Raw genomic sequence first — 24,485 nt, forward strand, 5'->3', positions numbered from 1 at the left:
TTGGGCTCCAGTTTCCACGTCTTAAAATAGGCATGATAATATCTACCTGATAGGGGTGTTGTGAAGATCAAATGAGGCACCCTTTGTGGAAGGTGCTGCCCATGCTGGGTCGGAGCTCACGGGCTCACTCCGTTCCCTGGCTGGCAGCATTGTGAAGAATGGCTCTAGTTTCTGGTGGTCCTGCTGCTAGACTCAGCTGCTTGCGCTGCTTCTCCTACCCTCCAGGTCATGGTGCTTTCTTTCCACATAGTGGGTGGTAAGTAAATGTTTTGGGGATTGGATTGGGAATCTATAAAGAGAAACTCCCAGGATTTGACTCTTCAAGATTTGACCACCACAGTGTCTGGTGCCTGGTATTATCCTAATGGTGATTTCTACAAGGTGACAGTCTGGATGCTGCAGAGAAACTGCTGACAGGACTGAAGCACAGACAGGTGGCCTTATGCCAAGTCAGTTGTGGTTGACGGAGAGGTTAACAGTAACGAGTCCTGAGTGTGAGGAAAATCTTGCAAAGCCACATCTCCTTGTTTGTACAACCTCTCTCGATAAACATTGAACTGGGAATGGGGAGTCCTCTATTTTATTCACTATTACTGACTGGCTACCAAGATGAGGTTTCCCATAGACCGCATAGCCCTGAGGCCTTGTGTGTGTGTGTGTGTGCGCGTGTGTGTGTGTGGTGGCGGGGAGGGTGGTAGGGACAGGATATTAGAGGACAGAAGACAGCAATAGCTCTTGCCCCTACCCTGCACCCTCAACATCTAAGGGAGGGCTGGCACGCACCAGATGAGGAGCCCCACCCTGGATGCCAGAGGCCCTGCAGAACGTTTCAGATGTTCATTTACTTCAGAAACTTTCAGGTACTAAATATGGGGTAGCTGGGAAAGGACACCATCTGAGTTAGACATGAGACTCGGCTTCAGCCCACACTGCTAAGGAGATGACTCAATGTGAAAGCCTTGTGGCCTGCAGCTGTGTGATTGTCCCAGGGCCCCCCATCTACCCCAGACGTCATTGATGCCTCTTAGGGGACATGGGGGAGGGGGTCAGGGAAGGGAGGGGAGGCTGGAGGAGAAGAGTGTAGCTTTCAAGGAAAGTGAGACTCCTTTCTTCCACTGCAGGTTTTTGTAGCTCAAACGTTTTTTAAAGGTAAAAAAAAACCCATCAGAAACTTAAAAGACAAGCAATAGGGACATCCCCAATATAAAAATGGCCCCAGAATTTGTTTGGAAAGAAAGTAACGTTTTCTCTTTGTAGCAATTATTCTGCCCACAGGAGCTTCTAACCTATGATTTGCCATTACTTCTCAGTGATTTCACAGAGACTTAGTGTAAATTTCCAAGTATTTGCAGCAGGAATTTGGCAGCATTCCTCTGGCATTGGTAGAGGCTCCCTCTACAGTACTGTGATCCTGCTAATGATCAGTGAAACCAATTCTTTTTTTTTTTTTTTGAGATGGAGTCCTGCTCTGTCACCCAGGCTAGAGTGCAGTGGTGCAATCTCGGCTCATTGCAGCCTCTACCTCCTGGGTTCGAGTGATTCTCCTGCATCAGCCTCCTGAATAGCTGGGATTACAGGCGTGCACCACCATGCCCAGCTAGTTTTTGTATTTCTAGTAGAGACAAGGCTTCACCATGCTGGCCAGACTGGTCTTGAACTCCTGACCTCAAGTGATCTGTCCACCTCGGCCTCCCAAATTGCTGGGATTATAGGCATGAGCCACCGCGCCCAGGCCAAAACCAATTCTTAATATCACATTTGATTCCAGTTGACTTTGTAAACAGCCCCTTCTTACTATAGGGCAAGCACTGTTACTGGGTTATGTAACAGATACTAAGAATGTGACATGATGCATCCTTACAGGAAGCTTACACATTATTGGAGATTAGCTATAATGTACAAATAACTTTGATATAAGGCAGATTGTGATATCCTGACTTCTATCAAGATTGAAGCAGGTCAGCTTTTCTGAAGAAAAGGTCTGTGTATAGGAGCAGCCTGAAAAACAGGATCAATACCTTTAGTGGTTTCAAGCACTGAACAGATTACCACCACCTCAACACCCCAGCCCCATCCTCCCCGCAATTCAAAATAAAAACAATGTTGAACTTTTAAGATAAGTCTAAGAAAGTTAGATTTTGCAAGACACTTTGGAGGGTGAAATCGAATTAGGGAAAGGCCACTTGAAGGTTCTTGCAGAGTTAGGCATAAGCTTTTGGTGCCTGGACTTGAAGCTGATGGCAGCAGGGATGAAGAGCAGTTTCAAAGTAAAAATATTTGATAGGATTTGGTGGCTGTCTGGGCATGAGGCTGTCTTCTGTGTTAGACAAGAGAGGAAGGGATAAGACCTTTCAGTCTTGGTGGCTGGCTTTCAGGAAGGAGAGTTGATTTTATAAGGAAGTTGTAAAATCAGGTTGACTTTTGGTTTTTAAACAGATTGAATTGAGGATGACTTTGGAACTCCCAAGTGAAAATGTTGAGATGGCAGTTAGATGCATGAGCGGGCCCAGAGGGAGCTTTCAGGGCTGGAGATGTAGATTCTGAATGCAGGTGTCAGTCGAAGCTGATATTGAAGGCCTTCTTGGAAAGAGTGGAGACAGCAGAACATGAATAACTGAGCCTTGAGACTGGCCCATAATTTGTGAGAGGAGCTGGAGAGAGGTAAAAGGGAACAGTACATCATTGTGTCACGGTGACCAATAGTTCAGATTTTCAAGCTGCACCTGGGTCCTTTGAAATGGCATGAACCAGAGGGAGTCAGAGCAGAAAAGCCAACTTTGGGTTTATATTTTGGGGGCAAAAATATCTATAGTAAGAAATTAGGGGTGACCTAGCAGAAATCAGAACACGTTTTGAATTTGATTTTGAATTTTGGGCCAGGACTGCAGTCTTCCCTTCATGTATTCATTTGACGAATATTTATTGAATACCGATTGTGTTGAGACTATAAAGATAAAGAATCCAAGCACAAACTCATTTCCTAATGTATACAAAAATATCTGTACTTAGCCTCTGGCTAAGAAAGAGGATGCAGTTTACAATTAGCTTTGTTCTCATCATAAATGAGGACCTCAAGGCCCTATCAACAGAACTGATGTCTCTGCAATTCAAAATTCACTATTTATTTATTTAGAGATGGAGTCTTGCTCTGTTGCCCAGGCTGGAGTGCAGCAGTGCAATCTCAGCTCCCTGCAAGCTCCGCCTCCTGGGTTGACACCATTCTTCTGCCTCAGCCTCCCGAGTAGCTAGGACTACAGGAGCCCGCCACCACACCCGGCTAAATTTTTGTATTTTTAGTAGAGATGGGGTTTCACCGTGTTAACTAGGATGTTCTCGATCTCCTGACCTCGTGATCTGCCCGCCTCAGCCTCCCAAAGTGCTGGGATTACAGGCGTGAGCCACCGCGCCCGGCAAAATTCACATTAAAGAATTAATGTGGTATCCTGTTGGCTGACAATGTAAGATAGTCTTTTTTATCATACAGCAAGTCTTTTCATTTTTATTACTCAAAAAAGCTTCATTTTTTATTTAGCTGACTCTGTGCTTGTGCCTTCAACACTTTCACAATGATTTTCTGCTCCTTAATAAGGAAAGCACGCTTGATCCTGTCACAAACACATTTAGCACACATGGAACCACCATAGGCCCTGCTGACATGTTTCTTTGGTTTGGACAACCTCATAAGAACTTTAGGTCTTACAGCACAAACCCCTCAAAGTCTGCCTGGGCACATGCCACACACAGATTTTGATGCTTTCCCAACCTTCTTGGTATAAAGGTAAACAATTCTATTACCAGGGGTTCGGGACAGTGTAGTTTTGTTAGAGGCTGTATTGTAGGAAAGCCTATGACAGTATGTCAAATGCTGGACCATTCTGAGTGCCTGTAGACAAGTTCCCCAGGAAGAGCAGTCTTAAGTTCTTTATAGAGTCAGTTTTTTGGTTTTTTTTTTGAGACGGAGTCTCGCTCTGTTGCCCAGGCTGGAGTGCAGTGGTGCAATCTCAGCTCACTGCAAGCTCCGCCTCCCGGGTTCACGCCATTCTCCTGCCTCAGCCTCTCCGAGTAGCTGGGACTACAGGCGGCCACCACCACGCCCAGCTAATTTTTTTGTATTTTTAGTAAAGACGGGGTTTCACCGTGGTCTCGATCTCCTGACCTCGTGATCCGCCCGCCTCGGCCTCCCAAAGTGCTGGGATTACAAGCGTGAGCCACCGCGCCCGGCCTACAGAGTCAGTTTTAATAAGATAATCTAGTACATGAATTCTCTTGATGGACAAGAGCCTCTTACTGTTGACAAGGGGCGCATCTGTCCTTTACTTTCGGTTCCATACCTCTAATACAGCACACAGTATATCAGTTGTTTGTAAAGGTCTAATGGCATCCACTTCAAGAGTTCCTTGATGGAAGAGAACTTACCTTTGTGACCTGCCTAGCCCCTTCCATCTAATAACTGTTTCCTAGATAATTCTGATCAACCTATTATCAGAATTTGTTTTCACTTTTGCAATTTCTCCATTCTCTCATCCTTATGAATCTAGATATTAAACAGTAGGTGAGCATTAACAGTCCGATTTTAGCTGTTGTTGTGTTGATGATGGTTAAGAGTCTTGGGCAAGAGAACAAAATCCACTTTAACCACAAGTTCTGAGTTTTCCACCAATGGTGAATACATTATTAACTAGTACAGCTGTGAACCTTATTCTTATTCCACAACATGTACAATGTAGTGGGAAACTGTACCATATGGCACAGTAAGGGGATTTGAAACCAGAAGGCTTAGGTGCCAGTTGTAATGCTGTCACTTACTAGCTTTGAGTCCCTGGGACAGCTACTAACCTTTTAAAGCCTCATCTTCCTCATCTGTAGAATGGAGATGTAGATGCTCATCTCCTTCCAGGCAGCAGTAAGTTAAAACAGAAAGCAAAGCAAAGAATCTTTTAAATTATAAAGCAATTTTTTTTTTTTTTTGAGACTTGAGTCTCACTCTGTCACCCAGGTTGAAGTGCAGCAGCGTGATCTCGGCTCACTGCAAGCTCCACCTCCCGGGTTCATGCCATTCTCTTGCCCCAGCCTCCCGAGTAGCTGGGATTACAGGCGCCCGTCACCACGCCCGGCTAATTTTTGTATTTTCAGTAGAGACAAGGTCTCACCATGTTGGGCTGGTCTCGAACTCCTGACCGCAGGCGATCCACCTGCCTTGGCCTCCCAAAGTCCTGGGATTACAGGCATAAGCCACTGCACCCAGCCTATAAAGCAGTATTTAAGTGGACGGTTTCTTTGTCTGGGGGTTGAGAGCCACATTTCCTTTTCTACATAAACACACAAACCCTGAAGTATGAATAAAAGAGTTGGCCAGGAATCACAGCAGCTGAATGTAACTGTGAAGTAGAGGTGCTGTAGATGACACATGCCACCTGTGTTGGATGCCTCTAACACCTACGGAAGGCTGAATCACAGGTTCAACCACCTAAAACAACAGGTTGGGGTTAAGAAGAATCAAATGCATTAGTAGCCTAAGGTACCATGGTGACTTTGCTTAATGTGTTAAAAAAAAAAAAAACCTTAGTGGGTCTTAAAACATTTCTTAATTTGCTTTTCACCTCTTCGATGGAAAGTAATAATTGCCCCCTATTTTCCTGACATAAATAAGCCACTGTAGATGGAATAAAGTTATCTGATTTTAGCTGTTGTTGTGACACATATCACCACAGTGATTTAGACACATGTACAAAACTAATCTTTGTTGTCTAAGCATGTGGCCTTGAGTTGCTAGAAGACCTACCTGCCCACAGGGGCAAAAAGGAGGTGACTGAAACTAGATTCTAGATCTCTTTATTTGAAGAGCAACTCTGACATACCAATCTGTGTGCTTCCCCCACCCCCATCAAATTAGGCAAAATCATTAATATCTCATTTGTTTCTTTTGAGAAGATACCTATTTCTTAAGCATCTATATACTTCTGAGGGACGACAGAATTTCACACTCATTTTATAGATGTGTTTCTCCAATAGCCAATTCCTAGGTCATAACATTACAGCTACATTTCCTTTGCTGAATTTTATTATCATCTTTCTGTGTAGACAGATCATGAAATAAAGGTGTTTGTTCTTATTCACTACAGAATATTTTCCTCTGCCCTAGTTAAGAAGTATCAATTTCAGTCATAAGGCAACACATTCTTATCGTGTGGGGGCTCTAGGGTTTGTGTACACTTTTTTTTTTTTTTTTTTTTTTGAGACAGAGTCTCACTCCGTCACCCAGGCTGGAGTGCAGAGGCGCGATCTTGGCTCACAGCAACCTCTGCCTCCTGGGTTCAAGCAATTCTTCTGCTTCATGTTCCCAAGTAGCTGGGATTACAGGCATCTTGCCACCATGCCTGGCTAATTTTTTGTATTTTTTGGTAGAGACAGGGTTTTGCCGTGTTGGCCAGGCTGGTCTCAAAACTCCCGACCTCAAGTGATCTACCCGCCCTGGCCTCCCGAAGTGCTGGGATTATAGGCATGAGCCACTACCATACCTGGCATTGTGTACATTTTTCTAATGTTGCCTGGGTCTTAGGGTTAAATTTTTTTTTTTTTTGAGACAGAGTCTCGCTCTGTCGCCCAGGCGGGAGTGCAGTGGCGCAATCTCGGCTCACTGCAAGCTCTGCCTCCTGGGTTCATGCCATTCTCCTCTCTCAGCCTCCCAAGTAGCTGCGACTACAGGCGCCCGCCACCAGGCCCGGCTAATTTTTTTTGTATTTTTAGTAGAGACAGGGTTTCACCATGTTAGCCAGGATGGTCTCGATCCTCTGACCTCATGATCTGCCCACCTCGGCCTCCCAAAGTGCTGGGATTACAGGCGTAAGCCACCGTGCCCGGCTGAGTTAAATATTTTTATTTCTGAAAATTAAAGTATTAGAAAATATTGTGGAAGTATAGCTGTGTTGTGAAGTTACAGAACCTATCAAAAAGGTCCCAAGGTAGAAAACCACATTTATGTCTACTAACCAGGTATTTCTTCAGGTATATAATTAGGCATGAAGATTATTTTATGGTTTTGTTATCAGATCTCTTTTTTCTTAAAAAACACCTTTTTCTTTGCTCTGTTCTGAGTAAATAGAATCAGCAAGATCAAAGTGACACTTACAAAATAATGGTCAAGAACTAGCTTCTCATGGCTACTCTAGATCAGTGAGTTCACTGGCCATTCAGTTTCAAAGACATAGAGCACTAGTTCTGGTACAATATAACTATCAATTCATCAAAAGATAGTGAATTAGTATGAGCAAGATTAATGTAAGATAAGCACATTTATAAATCATACTATGTAGACCGTCTGAGCTAAGCATAGAAAGTTACAGACTTTTTAACATTGCCCTAAGTTAGTATTTTTAAAAGGCTAATTATTTCAAGTTGCCTGTTATAAATATTCAAGTTATTAAATTTAAACATAGGTTAGGGGATAGAAAAACTGTATGAGTCATCTCAAGTTCAAATAATTTTACCAAAAGCTACATTTTATTCAAGAAACAGAAAAGGAGTCTTTTGGTGCCATGCTTTTATTCAAATGAAAGGGGAAAAACTACACTGTACCAGGAAATAGCAAGTATGACACTATTTTACAGCACAGCATCTTAAAAAACAAAAAACCTGTAAGCAATGCTCTAGAGTGGACAGGTAAGCACACCATACACTGTACATTGCTCAACAGTGTCCACGAAACCATAATTAAATAGCTGAATTTGGCTTTAAACAGCCAAATAAAACTGTAACAGTCATTCTAATACAAAACGGAAAAACCAAGAACTAAAAGCTTTCCAAAGCTGTGTCAAATAGCAGAATTTGACAGGCTGCACTGGTAACCACGACAAATGTTTGGCAAACTTAATGGAATAGTTATCATAATAATTTGACCTCTGATGATGAAAGCACCAGTGTGTTTCAGTAAGGTTGATGAAAATCCTCAGACTTTATGAAATGGCATATTTTTCAACTGTATAATTTTAAAAACATAATTAAAAAAAAGCTGCACCATAATAAAAAAATCTGCAGACTTAAAGAAATATATCCATATTCCTTCTGCATTAATAAAGTAAAATCTTATACTGAGAGCAATGAACTCTGTGGCAATATTCACATTCTACCTTTAGACCTTATAGACATTCAATTCAACTGTTGCACACACACAAATTTAAGAATAAAGGGTGGTCCTGTTTAGTTTTAAAGTTTCTCCGTAAGTCTTGCATCCAATTTTCTTTATTTAATAGCCAAGTAATATCACAAAGATTGCTTTGATGAGGGAAATTTAGTTAATATTGAAATGAACAAATTTAGTAATGTAAAATGCTTATTAAATTATCCTTTTGACTACTATTCACATTTTGATTAGATTCATTTATAATTTTTTAAACTAGTTTTAATCTAAACGTGTATTTGACAATAATTTCCTTCTAATTGTGATAGAAATTATTGTCTAAAAGGTAAAATGTGCAATTCCCCATTTTTAATATCCATATGTTATATACACAATATGTATACACTTAAAATATAAGAGTTACATATCCTGGTCTCTTACATGCAAACAGCAGATCACAAATAGTTTTGAGCTACACATGTATCTTGCACAGGTATTGGAAAAAAATCTGTGAAATTTTTTTACAGTTTTAACAAATATACATAAATATAAGAACATAAATTACAGTAAAATATTGACAGCATTTGAGAAAATGTTGATAACCCAGATGCACTGATGCCTAAAGGCCTTATAATAATAGAAAAGTACAGCTCAGGGACATCTCATTCCTATTCTTTTTTTTAAAATAAGTAAATACATCATATGAGACATTAGTTCTTTCTCTAAACAACTCAATTAGAGAAATGTATATATTTTTATCTCTACTTCCCATGAAAGAAAACAAACTACGCATCTCATTTATGATACAATACTGTCTTCCCCCCAGAGTTTACACAGTTGTCACAACACTGAAACATAACAGGGTCACATAATCATTCAAGTCTTTTCCTGAGAATAAAGTTTTTCCCCAACTAACCCTCTGGTATACACTGTTAAAGAACAAAGATCATGTAGAGGAGATTTCAAGTGTATACTTAAATCTAAGCCATTCCACTTGAAAAGGATTAAAACGAAGAAAAACCCAATATAAGTAAAATAATGTGAAGCTATTTTAAAATTAAAATGTAGCCCTTTGTACATGTTTAAAAATTCTAAATATAATTTTTATATGAGTTATAAATATAATGTAAAGACTTCTTGAGAACTTGTTTCAGGAAGTCTTACATCTTCAGATTGAAAGACTACTCTCAAAGTGTCATTCACTTCTGCCAACTTATAAAGTGACTTACTTAAAAAGAGATAGAAAGCCTTTTTTGTTAAAAGAACAATCTAAATTATTCTGAGTTGGCCAGAAGTGGTGTAAAAACAGCACTGATTTAATCAGCAACTTCTTATAACATATTCTTGGTTAAGCTCATGTGGTTTAAAGCGAACCTACTAGCAGCTCTTTACAACACCTCCTCTTATTTAATAGAGAATGTTAATACTTGAGTGAATAATAAATAGAGTTGTAAATACTTAGCAGAATAATTTTTGCAAATGCTGTAACACCATTAAAATATGAGGGTTACTGTAAAACTAAACACTAGTGTTTCTCTTAACATCATAAGAAAGGTGCAAGTTACTTCTGAAGGTATATTTCCTACTTTCATGATCTCCACATGAAACAAAATACAAAGGTATCTTAGAATGTTTAAACCCCCAGGAGAGAAAAATAGCAAACCATCTGAAGACAAGAATATACATTAAAAGGTTTAAAAAAAAGCAACAAATAAAACACATAATTTGTAATCTTAACCATATTTCAATGATAAATCCAACTAATATCCATGAAAATTCAGTGCTTTAATGTATCTAATATCAAGCAGGTGAACCTGATAACACATACAAATCTCCACTTGTGAATTAAAACATTTCCTTCATCACTTGGACTTATCACTTAAGCGAGAATCTTCTGCACTCCAAAATACTGTGGTTTACATTCCAGTTGTTCATGACAACAAAGCTTAATGTCCAGTTTTAATTAATAAAAGTCTTGTTGGCAATTAGAAAGATTTTCTATAGGCAGGAAAGATGAAGTGCAAATTTACCATGAATGTTCTGAAGCAAGTATTTCCCAACTCCTATGCCTTAGTGGGTAAAAGTTTTTTGGGTGTTACTGGTCTTTTGGTCTGCCATAAATGGCTATGAATGGTAATTGCATCAACACTGGCAGATAAAGTTTTAGCGGGTATGTGGCTAAACTGTTTCCTGTCAGAATTATATTTGTAAAGTCCTTCAATCATTTTTTTAGTGATAGATTTCGGGCCTATCCCAGTCAGTTTATTGATTTCTTCAGTTTCTGGGCAATAAGTATACAAAGATCTGAACTGGCATCCTGAATCCCGGAACAAGATTAAGAAGTTGTTGGCATCTGATTTCTCCATTTCCTTTAAAATAAAAAACAAAAACAACATAACACCACCAATAAAAACCCTTTATTTTGCTGAATAAAGTTTATATAATTATGTTACATTTCTTAGTCACATTTTGTAACATTATTGCAATGACCAATCTTAAAGCCTATTGCTAGTCTTTAATAAAATCTGCAGGCTTCCAGAACCTAATGTGAAAATAAACTAAATCTGATAATTAAAACATCTAGCTACAGATCTTTTTACATGCTGTTGAAATTCTAGGCCCATGAGCGTACATTCTCTTGAATGGATAAAAGATTTCTACAGTTTGCCAAATTTAATTTTCATGCAAACATGCTTACCTCCAGTATTTTTTTCTTCTGACCTTCATTTACTTTTCCAGCCAAACAGCAATGAGCTAAAGCATTTTGTATTATGTGCTTATTGGATTTTGCACTGGGTTCTTTGTAGAGCTTTGGTCCTATGGTAGGGATTTAACAACAATAATAAAAATAATATTACTAAGTCAGAAATACTACTATTTTAAAATGATGTAATTGTTCCTACACTGCTGAAATACTGTAATAAAAGACCAAATTCTGTGCTTAAAGGCCTCTTACTGGCTGCAATCCAACTAAAATATTGTTTTATCCACCCAGAGATATGTTCCTATGGAGGATGTTCCTACGGCCTTTTGGAGTACCCTGTGAGAGCAGTACTAAAATAAAATATTGCTATAACTGTCATACTGCCTATTTAACCTTCTTTCTTAAATCTATAAGGTTACTGGTTAACTTAGAGTAGAATGGGTCCATAAGTAATTTAAGTCTTTTCAAAAGGCAAAAAAAACCTTTCTTTTTCAGATTGTTCAACTGAACTAACATAGAGAAGCAGAGGGAGTAACATGGAAATACTGTCAAATCCCAGACCTTAAAGGCTGTCAGACTGGCTGTAGGAGGTAGCATTAAAAGCCACAGAGTGGGTTTCTAGCAAGTTCTAACCTCTTTAGGCCTTTCTAGGGTTTCCACTTCCACTCTATCATGGATAGATGGAGGCATCTCCTTTTCCCTCTGCTCTTCCCCATACATGTTCTCCCATGCCTTCCTATCTTACCTCTCAACGTGCTGCTGACATTTCTTCTGATTTCTCTCCTGCTTCATTTATTTAGAAGTGTCCTTAACCCACATTCTATTCTTCATTGCTTTTATTCCAATCATGCCTACCTAGAAGCTAGAAGAGGACTTGGTGGGGATACGTGAGGCTAGATACCTTCCTAGATTCAATGCATTCTTATCTTTTAGAGCCTCTTAATACTTGCTAAAGGTGCACAATTCTGGATACCTGAAATCCCAGTATTAGGGAGAGGACTTGGTGGATTCTAGCCTTTACTCAGTACTGAGGAACTATGTAGAACTTCTCTAAAACTTCTTCGGACCCAAACTACACACAGAAATGGCCAGCATTGGTTAGAGGGATGAGATATAAGTAGTGTCACTAATTTTGTTTAGAAACTTACTGAACTACCTGAAAGTGACCACCTGCATTCACTGTTCGTTAGTTGCCTATGTTTAAGATACAAAGGTGAGCCAATAAAATTTTCTTTAGTACACCCTGCATTTATGAGTGTGTTAAATTCAAATGTTTCTCTAAAAATGTATAGACACTAACCTGTATATTCTGTTCCAGAAGCCACTGAAGAAGTTGTTGATGCATTCTCCCAGTCTTTTTCTCCATTTCGACTGCCACAACGACTTGGAGATAAGAAGCCTTCTACAGACTCTGATCTAATTAGAAAATAAAATATGTTTTATGTCTCAAAGATAGAAAAAATGGGGCCCAGAGGGTATATGTGAAAGTACCAACCAAAATCAACCTAAAGGCCTAAAAATAATATGATAAGGCCGGGCGCGGTGGCTCATGCCTGTAATCCCAGCACTTTGGGAGGCCGAGGCAGGTAGGTAGATCACAAGGTCATAAGTTCGAGATCAGCCTGGCCAATATGGTGAAACCCCGTCTCTACCAAAAATACAAAAATTAGCTGGGCATGGTGGTATGCGCCTGTAATCCTAGCTACTCAGGAGGCTGAGGCAGAAGAATTGCTTGAAGCCAGGAGGCAGGGGTTGCAGTGAGCTGAGATCATGTCACTGCACTCTAGCCTGGGTGACAGAGAAAGACTCCATCTCAAAAAAATAATAAATAATAAAAAATAATATAACATTGTTTGTCTTATTCACAGCTACACATCCAAGTTCCTAGAACATAGTAAGCATTCTATAAATATCTGTTGAAAGAATGAATGTTTTTCAATGTGAAAATTGGCAAATAACACAAAGGATGGTAATACAAAGATAAGAACTCTAAGATGATGACTGTCACTAGAAATGTTATTTTCTGATATGATATTACAGTATAAAGTAATAAAATACTGACTTTTAGCTTCTAATCTAGAGAAAGAATCCTAGAGAAAGAAAATAGAAAAGAGATCTTTCCTAAGTCATAGGCAACCTACTTTGGAATTATTCTAATGGGGAAAACTCCTTTGTATTAGTTGGTAATACACTAGAGAAGTTGGTACTCTCATTCTACTGACTGTGCTTTAATAATCATGTTAGCAATTACTGATGTATAATTACTGTTAATGTTTCATAGCTTATAAAAAGTATGTTATCAGTGTCAATAATTCTAAATTATAAAAGACAAAAAGCACTGAACGATGAATAGACACCTCTTTACATAATTTCTTTTAACAGAAACTCTAACAGTCCTAAGTCAGCAAAACTTAGAAAAATTTGTAATTATGATTTGGTCATTATAAAATATAAAATAAAAACACTAAAGAATTTTTACTTAGAGTTTGTATAATTGCAGGTACTATATTCTTTTCTGTAAAAATATTCATACGTTATAGATTTACCTTGGCGTCCTCTTGCCTGAATGTACACTCTCGTTATCACCTGTGTTCAGCGATGCCAAAGAAAGGCTAGAGACTGAAAAAACACGATAAATTCATGATCCTGAATAAAAACAAAATCAGAAATTTAAAAGGAGCAACTAGCAAAGAGTCTGTTCATTAGATAACACCAGCATATAAAAATTGAGCTTCTGTAGTTTCTTTTCCTTTTCTCTGTACTTTTAATTTAAACACATAATATGCCTGCATGCATATATACACAATTTATTTAAAATTAGCAAGGAACCTACTTTTAGGAAACAATGATAAAACTAACTTGCATTCCAAAAGGAAAGTGTTAATATGAGACATGATACTGTGATCCTAAAGAAAAAAACAGTAACAAAAAAAAAATTTCATATCTAAATTCTAGGTAGAAAATTATATCAATTAGTTTTACAGGCTTGAAAAGAGAGTTCTCTTTAAACAGTCAATATTATGTTATTTTTCCTCAGGTTTAATATAACTATGAGAATTCTCTAAAAAATTTCCATGGCATTTGGTTTTAATAAAGATTTCTTTTTACAAATTTATCCCTGACCCCCAAGATTTTTTTAAAAATAAGAGTATGGCCAGGTACAGTGACTCACGCCTGTAATCCTAGCACTTTGGGAGGCCAAGGCAGGCAGATTACTTGAGCCCAAAAGTTCGAGACCAGCCTGGACAACATGAAGAAACCCCATGTCTACAGAAAATACAAAAAAATTAGCTGGGTATGGTGGCACTCACCTATAGTCCCAACTACCCAGGAGGCTGAGGTGGGAGGATCACCTGAACCCAGGGAGGTGGAGGCTGCAGTGAGCCATGATCACACCACTGCACTCTAGCCTGGGCAACAGACTGAGACCCCGTTTCTAATAATAATAATAATAATAATAATAATAATAATAATAATAATAATGAGTATGTATACTGACTTTTAAAGAAAATATATTCTCTCAACTCCAGATATTATAAGTTTGGATTTTCAACCATTTCTATCTTGAAGGAGGGACTTCTGAACTCTTGATCTTACATTCCTTATTATACCAACATGTTTCTTATACATTTCATGCATATAACATTTATTTAAATTTATAAGTATGTAAAGGGCAGTTAATAGTTCAAGGAGATTATATCTGAGAGCAGAGTTCCCTAATAGATTAATATTTAGATTTGATTTTTAGCATTCACATTTGTTCTACTGAATATATGCATGCACACATAATACATTTAATTCATTAAAAACTTCATTTGCTCATTTTGGTTTTCGAAAAGGGAACATGCACAATCTCAAACTGTGTATCCAATTTTGCATATCAAAGTACAACCAAGTTAGTATGACAAACCAACCAAGCTGGTGTTTTTTATGAACAGACTCTTCATAATAAGCTATGTTACCTGGAGGACCCTTTATTGGTGTTTTGGGGGATTCAATATGATCTCTGTGAATAGATTTTGGTCGCTGTTTTTTTTGTTTTACTACTTGAGGACGGGGTTTAATTACTGTATCCATATCTTCCATTAGTTTCAGTTGTTTCCGCCTCATATATTCTTGCCTAATAAATTCTCTGCGTGCTCTCTCATCTTCTTTCTTCTGACGTTCTTCCTCAGTTTTACGCCTAAGAAATCAAATGGTTACAGTTCTTATTCTGCATACCAAAGACAAACCATACAGGAGAGAGTTATGTATTTGATATGAGAAGGGAGAATTCTATTTCATCACCTTGGTGAATAAATGGTTCATTTAAAAGGTACTTGATGATTCTGCTGAGACATGGGATTAAGCATAAATAAGTAAATAAAGGAGGGAAGGAAGAGTCAAAGAAATAAATAAAAATAAAGGTATCTGAGATAATTTAGGTTGTGTGTGTGTGTGTGTGTGTGTATCTCCCAGGAAAGTTATTTTAATGTTTTTTAAACATTTAAATTAATTATTTAAATTAATGTTTCTAGAGAACTTTCTCATGAGATGCCTTAAACTTAAGATAAAAATATAAAATTAGGCAATACTTTGGGAAAATAAATTGATTTCTACAAAGCACCAAAAAGTAGCATTGATCCAGCTGTCTATCTATACTACAAACTTCTCTGAAAAAAATCTGTTAATAAAAATTAATGAGAGACTACCTCTTTGAGTACTTACCAACTTTTTCTAAATATGCCCATGCATCATTAAAGTTCAGATCTAGCACTGGCCCAGCAATTTCCTTTACCTTGTTTCCTCCTTCTTATGCTCCATTTCTGCTTCCAACTGTTGTTTCCGGAGCTGAGTTTCCTTTTCCCTTCTTAATCTTTTCTCCAACAAAGCTGCCCGTTTCATTGCCATATCATTTTCTGCTTTTTGATCATCCTAAGAACGAATTTCATTGAAAACGATGAAACATTTAGGTACCAATATTCTCATTTTCAATTGTTATAGTCACATTTTGTAGTTAGTCCTATAACTGAAAGTTTGAACTATTACAACCCTTCTGAATGTGGATGTGGTTGAGAAATTATGAAGGAAGAACTGAACTACAGTGGTAACAGTTCCATCAAAAAAGAGGACCGGCAAACTTATTTAATTACACTCTGTCAAAACCTATGAGATTTGCAAAGAACAACCATAAAAACAAAACACAAAATTTTTTTATCCCTAATTTAATAACTTACAGTAGGGAGTTCCCCCACCAATTTTTAAAATTGCATTTAAATTTTATTTAAAATATAAGCTCAGTAAAAATACCTCAAGTAAAAACATTCCAAAATTAGCTACCCAATGTTGTATCACATAAATGAAACTATTGCTGCATGATTTTAAGTTGAGGTACTGACAGTCTGCTTGATAGGTTCTGAACTATAATGAAAATTTTTCCATTGAAGAAAAGATGGGGATGATTATACTTCTCTTCTACAGTACTTTTAATTTGAGAGCTAGTTCATTATCTATAGGCCTCCTGGGCCTGCCCTAGTTTCTACCTGAATCCTTAGGGACAGCCCCAGTTCTCAGCGGGCTTCCAAAATGCTTCATAATTCAGCAAAGTAACAAGCTGCTGTGGAAGTGGTTCACTGTCTTAATGTCTCCTTGTCAATTGTCCCTGCCAATGCTTAATTCAATAAACATTTCTTTGGTGTCTAACATACTCACAACATAGTGTCAGATATTACATATATTAAAATATATGGTACCTCAGGTCAAGGAGCCTAAAAAATCACAAGGGGAAGAGGTACAAACAACAGGCTTTGTATGGAAACCCAGAGAGAGATTTAACTCTGAATGGAGAAAGCCAGAAGATACCATTCAAGCAATTAGTTCAAACATTCATATGTCTTCATCTATCAAATTACATATCTTGTAGTTTGCCAGACACTTTACTATGCTATGGGGATAAAAAGATGCAGTACCTTGGCTGGGCACGGTGGTTCATACCTGTAATCCCAGCACTTTGGGAGGCTGAGGCGGGTAGATCATCTGAGGTCGGGAGTTCGAGACCAGCCTGACCAACATGGAGAAACCCCGTCTCTATTAAAAATACAAAATTAGCCGGTCGTGGTGGCACATGCCTGTAATACCAGCTACTAGGGAGGCTGTGGCAGGAGAACTGCCTGAACCCAGGAGGCGGAGGTTGCGGTAAGCCGAGATTGCGCCATTGCACTCCAGCCTGGGCAACAATAGCGAAGCTTTGTCTCAAAAAATAAATAAATAAATAAAAATAAAAAGATGCAGCACCTCTAGGAGGTCATGGTCTAAGAGACAAAGCAAATCATACAAAACAATTGAAAACTCCGGGACACAGGACAGGTATTGAGTATATTAAGGATACAATAGATACACAAATGATGAAACATTTGACCTTGACTGAAGGAATTATAAAAGGCTTTAGATGAAGCTTGAAGTTAAAGAACAGTACAAAATAAAATTACGGGGAAGAGGCTAGACAAAAAGATTTAGGTTCATCTGTGAAAGTTCCTGAATGTTGTGCTAAAGGGTTTGAACTTTATTCAACAGGCAAGATTTTTGACTAGAAAGAGACTCAACTGGAGCTATGCTCTTGGAACTATCACCTTTAGTAGTAGTATAAAGACTGGAATGGCATGATTGGAGACAGACAGCCCAGTCAAGAAGCTGTAACCATAGTCCAACAGATGAGTAATGGGGTGGTGAAGATGTGTAAATAAACGGAATAGAAATGAAGCAACAGAGGTACTGCCTGTTTTACACTAATGATTTTCTTCCCCTTTGTTTCCCTTCCTCTGCAAGGAACAGAGTCTCTAGACAGTAAATTTTAATATCTATTAGTGTCTAGAGTAGCATTCTGTTAAAAAAAATGGCAGTGTTACATGATTAAGAGACAAAATGGAATCACTCTCTGAAGAGATCTGAGTAGCTTAATTTTTAAAAGGCTTTTGTGAAAGTGAGAAAGAGCAGTAGAGGAGCAAAACCAAGGAATATATCTAAACATGTGATAAAAGGATTTATTACAGCTTTGAGTCCATACTGGAAACCACAGTGTGCTTGAATGTTACTATAGTTCATGGGGATGAGCTTGTATCAAAAGGGACTGCTACTGAAAGAAGCAAGCATGTCAGCTGAAAAAAAAAAAATCCAACACAACCACACTCATCTAATGAAGATGCCCAAAACTGCAGATTAATACTACACCTTAAAAAAGAATCCACAGCATACTTTCTGGTCATCATCAAATTGTTCTTTATCACTTTCTCCATCATATTTTTCAACAGGTACATCAGCCTTTTCAGGGGGTTTCAAATCTGAGAGGGAAACTTCAATCAGATTAACATTTTTTGGAGCAGTGGGTGGGAAAACGGGTTTAGGAGGGGGTTCTGTGGGTTGATTCAATTGGTCCTCATTTGGTGTCAGACATACAGTCTCTGTAACAGGCAGCGATAGGACTTCAGAGACTGTTGACTCAAAAGGTTTGATTTCCTTTTCTTCTGGATTGTGTCCACGCTGTTCCAAAGTCCCTTTGGATTCCAATTCCTCCTTTTTAACTTCCTCTTTAGGTTTGGATTCCTTTAATTGAGGTTCTCCATCATCCCCAAAACATACAAATGACCTAGTCTGAATAGGAACTTGACTTGGTGAAAACCTCCTTAACCGAGGAAGGCTATCCACAGACCGAGGAGGTGTCAAGGTTCGATTCAAAGGTGTTATTTTTAACTCATTTGGCCTAGGAGTCCTTTGATTTTTAACAGAAAAAGATGCGCTTTTCCTGTTAGAAGACTGTGGAGATGGGTGAGTAGGACGAGGGGAGTCTGAAGAGAACGGTGCAATGGCTGATGACAGGCCTGCCTGCTTAGAAGGCTTAAAATCTCGAATCTGTTTCTGTGGAGAGGGTTGTGGAGGTGAAATCACCCAAGATTGTTGCTCTCTCATCTGCATTAACATCTCCTGCTGAAGTGACAAGCGCTGCATTTCTTGTTGTAGAAAATGCAGGGATGAATTTAACTTTTCAATGGATTTGGTATATTCTAAAATCTCTCCTTCATTTAAAGTTTCCTCTGAGGGGCTTGCCAGGTTCCACTGCTTCTCAGGATCAATAGGTGTAGTTGGAGACTTGAGCCATTTGGCTTGAGGATTCTCCATGCTCTCTTTTATATCTGCCAGTGACTTGCTCCTTTGTCCATCGGTTTTTTGTGATTCCTTTTCTTTTGCTCGATCAGTATATACTTTCTCATCTTCTGCACCCGCCGCTTCCTCTCGTAGAGGAGATATCCCATCCCCTTTCTTTTTCACTACAGTAAGGAATGCTGTCCTTCCCATTTTCTGTCTCTGTTTGGTAAAAGCAGCTTCCATTTTCTTTTTCTGGGCTTCTATAGCACGCCTCTTTTCTTCTAGTTTCATCCTAAGATGCACCATCTCAGAAGCCAGCAGCTGGGTAGTGTCCCGTCCCTGTGGAAGCCCTGTTTCTTCTGGAATTTGTGCCCAAGCAACCACATGAGGAATATTAAGTTCAGAGCCCTCTGGTGTAGTTTTTTGAGAACTGCTTCCACTACTTTTTCCATCGGTATGATTCAGTTTCCTGAATTTTTGTTCAGCAAAGCTGGTCATTTTAACTCCAGAACTAGAAGAAGCACTGCTGCCTGGCTGAGATTTGGTACTTACAGTACTTGGACAAGGACTCAAAGCTTCTCTGGTGCTGCCAGTTCGTATATCATAATCCTGAAGAAATTTAGATGCATCATCCATGTCAGAGTCCAAGCTTACAGTATAATCTCTCAACGAAGAATCTTCGTCCATAGTTTCAGGAATATCTTCTGAAGGAACATGAATTCCAGTGTCTACTTCAGTATTGTCAGTTATGGGACTCAAGGCACCTTTTGTATCAGTTACATTATCAGGACTAGATTGATTTAACTTGATATTTGAATTTAGGATACTCATTTCTTGACTATGAAGAAAGAAGCCATTAGCAATTTGGTCTGGCTGAGGTGTATGAGGAGATTTTTCAGTATCATGAATTATTTGTAATGCATCTTCAATGCTTGGTGTCTCGATCTGATTGCCAAACTCGTCTAGAAGTATTCTATTTTGTAAAGCTCCATTTGGAAGCTTGTAATGAATATTCTCATTAGAATTTAGTTCATTTGTGTTAAGGGGCACATAAGATTTGAGGTCACTGTGAGAATCTATATTAAGTTCTTCTTCAATGCCCTCCGCTTCCTCTTCGCCATTTATTGGCTTGAAGGACAAATTTTTCCTAATGTGTTTAGATACACGATTGTTGTTCAGAGTAAGTCCCTCATTACTAATAGAACGAGTGATTCCTCGGTTTGGAGTGGATCTCTGTACACTATCTTCTTTATCAAAAGAAATATCAAATGATACGCCATGCACTGATGATCTAAAAAAAAGTTAAAGAGAAAAATCCTTTAAAAATCCTAGAAATGATTTTTAGTATCATTTAACAAGAATTATTGAAATTACATTTCCTTTCTTTCCCTAGTTCTCATAATCATACTGTCTTCAAGGTAAGGGGAGGGCTATCTAGCTACTTTTTAAAGTTAGCCTCTTTTACGTCTCTATCAACTGCCTATACTGCCTTTTTCAAATTTAGAAACTAATTAAAAGTTTTAGCAATTTGGTTATCAATAAAAGAGAGACACAGATGCAATTTGCATTTCTTAATAAACTGAATACACTAAAAGTAATTCTCTTTGTTTACCTTTTCTCTTTTGGCCATGTCCCTATGAAGCCATCAACGTAAGACATAGATGAAGACCTTCTAATTCCTCCTTCAAATGCAAAAAAGAAAAAGCCATTGAAATCATGTAAAAAAATTAACTTACAGCAACTCAAGAGACTTCACGTATTTGAGGGTTCATTAATAGCAATACAAATCAAGTAGGTACATAAGGAGAATTAGAGATCATTTTATCAAGAAAAGCAACCACAGTGAAACTGACCATGCTTTTAGTGTTATAATAGCCATTTTCCAGATTAAAAAAAAAACAAAAACCTGGATATTTGTTTATTTATATTTACTGCCAATCATTTCCCAGGTAACCTACTTAAAAGAGTATTTTTCTAGGCTTTTTCAAATATATTACCTGAGGCTGAAGAATGAGCCTGGGGACGTGAATACCTAGAAGGCAAATGATGATGAGACTGTGTAAATGTAGCTCCTTCCCCACTGCAATGGAAAATAAATTTAAAATGTTATATTTTAGCTGTTTAATATAAATTTAGGTAGAATGTCTTAAGTTAGAAACAACACTACCACCTCTGATTCGATATCCTAAATTTTAAAACTATGGAAACATAATATATTGTTTAAACCAAAGAATGGCTGTGATTACAGTATGTATCTACATATATTTTATGTCTTTTGGCCAAACAACTTGAAGTACTTTCATATACATCTCAATGTCTTTGTGAGATATGAATTATTTTCATTTTATAAACATAAAAACTGATATATAAAAAAGTAAAATGAAACTCACCAATTTGAAACACTTTGGTCAAATCTAAATCTCTAAAAACTATAGGTATAATAAACCCTAGTAAAATACCTTGACAGCCTCTCTGCTCACGGACCTATGTTTGTATATCTCCAATAGCTGGTAGCCAAGTGTGTGCAGTAGCTGCTGAAAACATCTTTTGCTTTGTCTGTCTTCTTCCTTTGTTTTTTTCTTTCTCATAAAATCATTATTTAGGTTCACTAACATTTGAGATGTGGCTATATTATTCCCAGGAAGGGTAAAAATACTTCAATTCTTTCTCAAAAGTTCCACAGTGTTGGAGAACTACAATGGACCATATGGAGACTTACAGAAATGAGAGGATGACTAGGAACTCAGAATAGCCTAGAATAATGGCTACACAATAACTTTTCAAGGAAAAGAATGTAGACATCCGTCTGCATTATAAAAAGAGTTTCTGCTGGGAAAAATAGGAAAAATGAGCCGCTGAAATGTCTGAGAGACAGAAAAGAGATGAGTTTTCCAGAGGACATGAATTAAAACATTTTTCAGAAATGTGGGAGACTGTCCATTTAGGTTCCTAGAATAATTATGGAATAATCTAATCTTTGAGTGGAAAGCTTTACTTTCCTCCACTTTGAAAGTGGAATTTAAAGATTTAATAGAGCAAGAGTGATGACCTAGAACACTGAGTGTTTTCCAAATCATCAAGGAAGGAAATGTCGCTATTGACCCACCATGCCTACTAAATTTCATATTTTTGTGTTAAGCCAAGAATTCATACAGAAATTACTTTGAATGTTTTACTCATAATTTTTGAAACGTATTTTTAATGTGTCTGAATTTCCAAAAACCCACAAAAGACATTAGTTTTAACGTAAAAAAATCAGATCGATTAGGGAGTCCAAAGTCAATATAAATTGTAGGTTCTAATAAATTCAAATAAAAAGCTGCTTATAGGAGCTGCTGAAATACATCTTTAAACAAACTAATGTCCCTATCACATACCTGGGTGAGAAGTCAGGATTACCTAGGTATTAATATGATAGGACATTTTTACTTTGCTTTCAATTTAGTTCCTAATATTATGTACTTAAAGCATTAAAGATTCAATATTATAATAAATATTCTACTGTAACCCAGGGTCCTTGGGTTTTCAGGTACACACTGTGAAAAGGTACCTGCTTGTAACTGTTGTACCTTGAGATTTTTATTGTTTCAGAAATTTCCAGGAAGCAGCCCAACCCCACATTACAAAACAAAAACTACACAAGCTGGGTGGATGCAGAGATGCATGAGACGGAGATGTATTACCATTACCACACTAAAAATCCCATCCAAGGAGGAGCTTATTCTGCATTTTCTATACATGCCAGTATGCAGAAGCGTGACTGATGACTGCACCTTTACTGCCTTTACTCCACCTCTACACACAATGATACAGCTAACCAGCCTACTAAAAGCCCTATTTTCACCTTTGCTTGAGGAGGCACTGCTTTGGGGAATTATTCCTGGTGTCCTCCTTACTTGCTACAAGTAATAAAATCCTCGTCTTGTTAAATCCTCCTTGGTTGTGGTTTTGGACTGTCATCTGCCAAGAGATCAAACCCATCCATTGTGTGGGTAACACTGTGATCTCTCAATAACTATCCTAACCAGAAAAAAAAAAGACAGCAGGAAAAACCTTCAAAGATTTTTAAAATAATAAAATATGTAAAAGTCCTAATAGAATTTCAAAATTTCCCTCCAAGGCCTAAGAGTTACCTATTAGACAGTTCTCAATTATGAACAAGTTATGCATCAAAAGTTTGGTTTTAGGTTGGCTATTGGGAACTTAGAATATATTCTCCCATCTTTTCAGTGTGGTACATAAACATTCATTTCAGTGTATATTTCAATTTATATTTAAGTTAAAACAGGCTTTAATAGGGTAAGCTACTTATAACAGTTCAAAATCCAACTGAAATTCTTAAAAACTTTATTTAATGTAATATAATATTATTTGATTTAATTGGTAAATAGAATAGAAATGGTGAAAATAAAGTCATTGTGGAGTTTACCTTGAAGGGAAGTCAGAACTACCATCTAAGACATTTCTTTTGGCAGCATTCAAGACAGGAATTGAAGGCATATCTTTTACAGGTTCAGCTGGAATAAAAGATGTTTAAAAAGACACTCAAATTAGCATATTTCTATGAAAAATTCTGGACCATAAACAAATTTATAATAAAATTTAACTTCTATTTCCCTTTCTGTGTATTGAGAAATCATAGCATAAAGTTTTCTTCTTAAATAATTTTCAAAGGGTCAAGTTTCTTTAAGATCTTTTTGAAGTATTCAGACTTAAATTCAAAATTTAAAAAAATTTCTTTCTTTTTTTTTTAGATGGAGTCTCGCTCTGTCGCCCAGGCTGGAGTGCAATGGCACGATCTCAGCTCACTGCAACCTCCACCTCTTGGGTTCAAGCGATTCTTCTGCCTCAGCCTCCCAAGCAGCTGGGACTACAGGCGCCTGCCACCACACTTGGCTAATTTTTGTATTTTTAGTGGAGACAGGGTTTCACCATATTGACCAGGCTGGTCTCGAACTCCTGACCTTGTGATCTGCCCGCCTCAGCCTCCCAAAATGCTGGGATTACAGGCGTAAGCCACCACGCCCAGCAAAAAATTTCTTAAATTAAAAAATTCATCTGATTAAGGATAATTAGGGGGAAAAAGCCTAACATAAAATAAATACATGTATTTACAACAAAAATAAGTGGCTGGGTGCGGTGGTTCACGCCTGTAATCCCAGCACTTTGGGAGGCTGAGGCTGGCGGATCACGAGGTCAGGAGATCGAGACCATCCTGGCTAACATGGTGAAACCCCACCTCTACTAAAAATACAAAAAAATTAGCCGGGCGTGGTGGCAGGCACCTGCAGTCTCAGCTACTCGGGAGGCTGAGGCAGGAGAATGGCATGAACCTGGGAGACGGAGCTTGCAGTGAGCTGAGATCATGCCACTGCACTCCAGCCTGGGCAACAGAGTGAGACTCTATCTCAAAAACAAAACAAAACAAAAAAACAAAAATAAGTTTGAGTGTTTAATTTGTGAAAGCTTCATAGAACTTCAGATACATATGGTCAGCTCTGCCTCTTTATGAAATAGCTGGTATTTTGGTCAATTAGAGAAAAACAG

General features: G+C 37.9%; 1 protein-coding gene and 1 pseudogene across 5 annotated transcripts in view; both read right to left on the bottom strand.

The window, feature by feature from the left end:
• Positions 1-3,476: 3,476 nt before the first annotated feature.
• LOC116458047 (large ribosomal subunit protein eL34-like) lies at positions 3,477-4,195 on the bottom strand (annotated as a pseudogene).
• Positions 4,196-7,523: 3,328 nt separating this feature from the next.
• Positions 7,524-24,485, bottom strand: part of CAMSAP2 (calmodulin regulated spectrin associated protein family member 2) — a 123,933-nt gene continuing 106,971 nt past the window's right edge. For 3 of the 5 annotated variants that reach the window (XM_032137629.2, XM_032137628.2, XM_032137630.3), the window contains 10 exons: positions 23,368-23,455; positions 20,936-21,018; positions 20,551-20,620; positions 18,027-20,229; positions 15,598-15,734; positions 14,783-15,003; positions 13,367-13,439; positions 12,121-12,236; positions 10,815-10,933; positions 7,524-10,485 (listed from right to left, as the gene is read on the bottom strand). In XM_032137629.2, coding sequence (XP_031993520.1) covers positions 10,180-10,485; positions 10,815-10,933; positions 12,121-12,236; positions 13,367-13,439; positions 14,783-15,003; positions 15,598-15,734; positions 18,027-20,229; positions 20,551-20,620; positions 20,936-21,018; positions 23,368-23,455 — 3,416 coding nt within the window. In that variant the 3' untranslated portion in view covers positions 7,524-10,179. The remainder of the gene's footprint in view (positions 10,486-10,814; positions 10,934-12,120; positions 12,237-13,366; positions 13,440-14,782; positions 15,004-15,597; positions 15,735-18,026; positions 20,230-20,550; positions 20,621-20,935; positions 21,019-23,367; positions 23,456-24,485) is intronic. The other 2 variants (XM_032137632.2, XM_032137631.2) reach the window with 1 other exon arrangement.

The sequence above is a fragment of the Hylobates moloch genome, unplaced genomic scaffold (assembly GCF_009828535.3).
Source record: "Hylobates moloch isolate HMO894 unplaced genomic scaffold, HMol_V3 SCAFFOLD_18, whole genome shotgun sequence".
NCBI lineage: Eukaryota > Metazoa > Chordata > Mammalia > Primates > Hylobatidae > Hylobates > Hylobates moloch.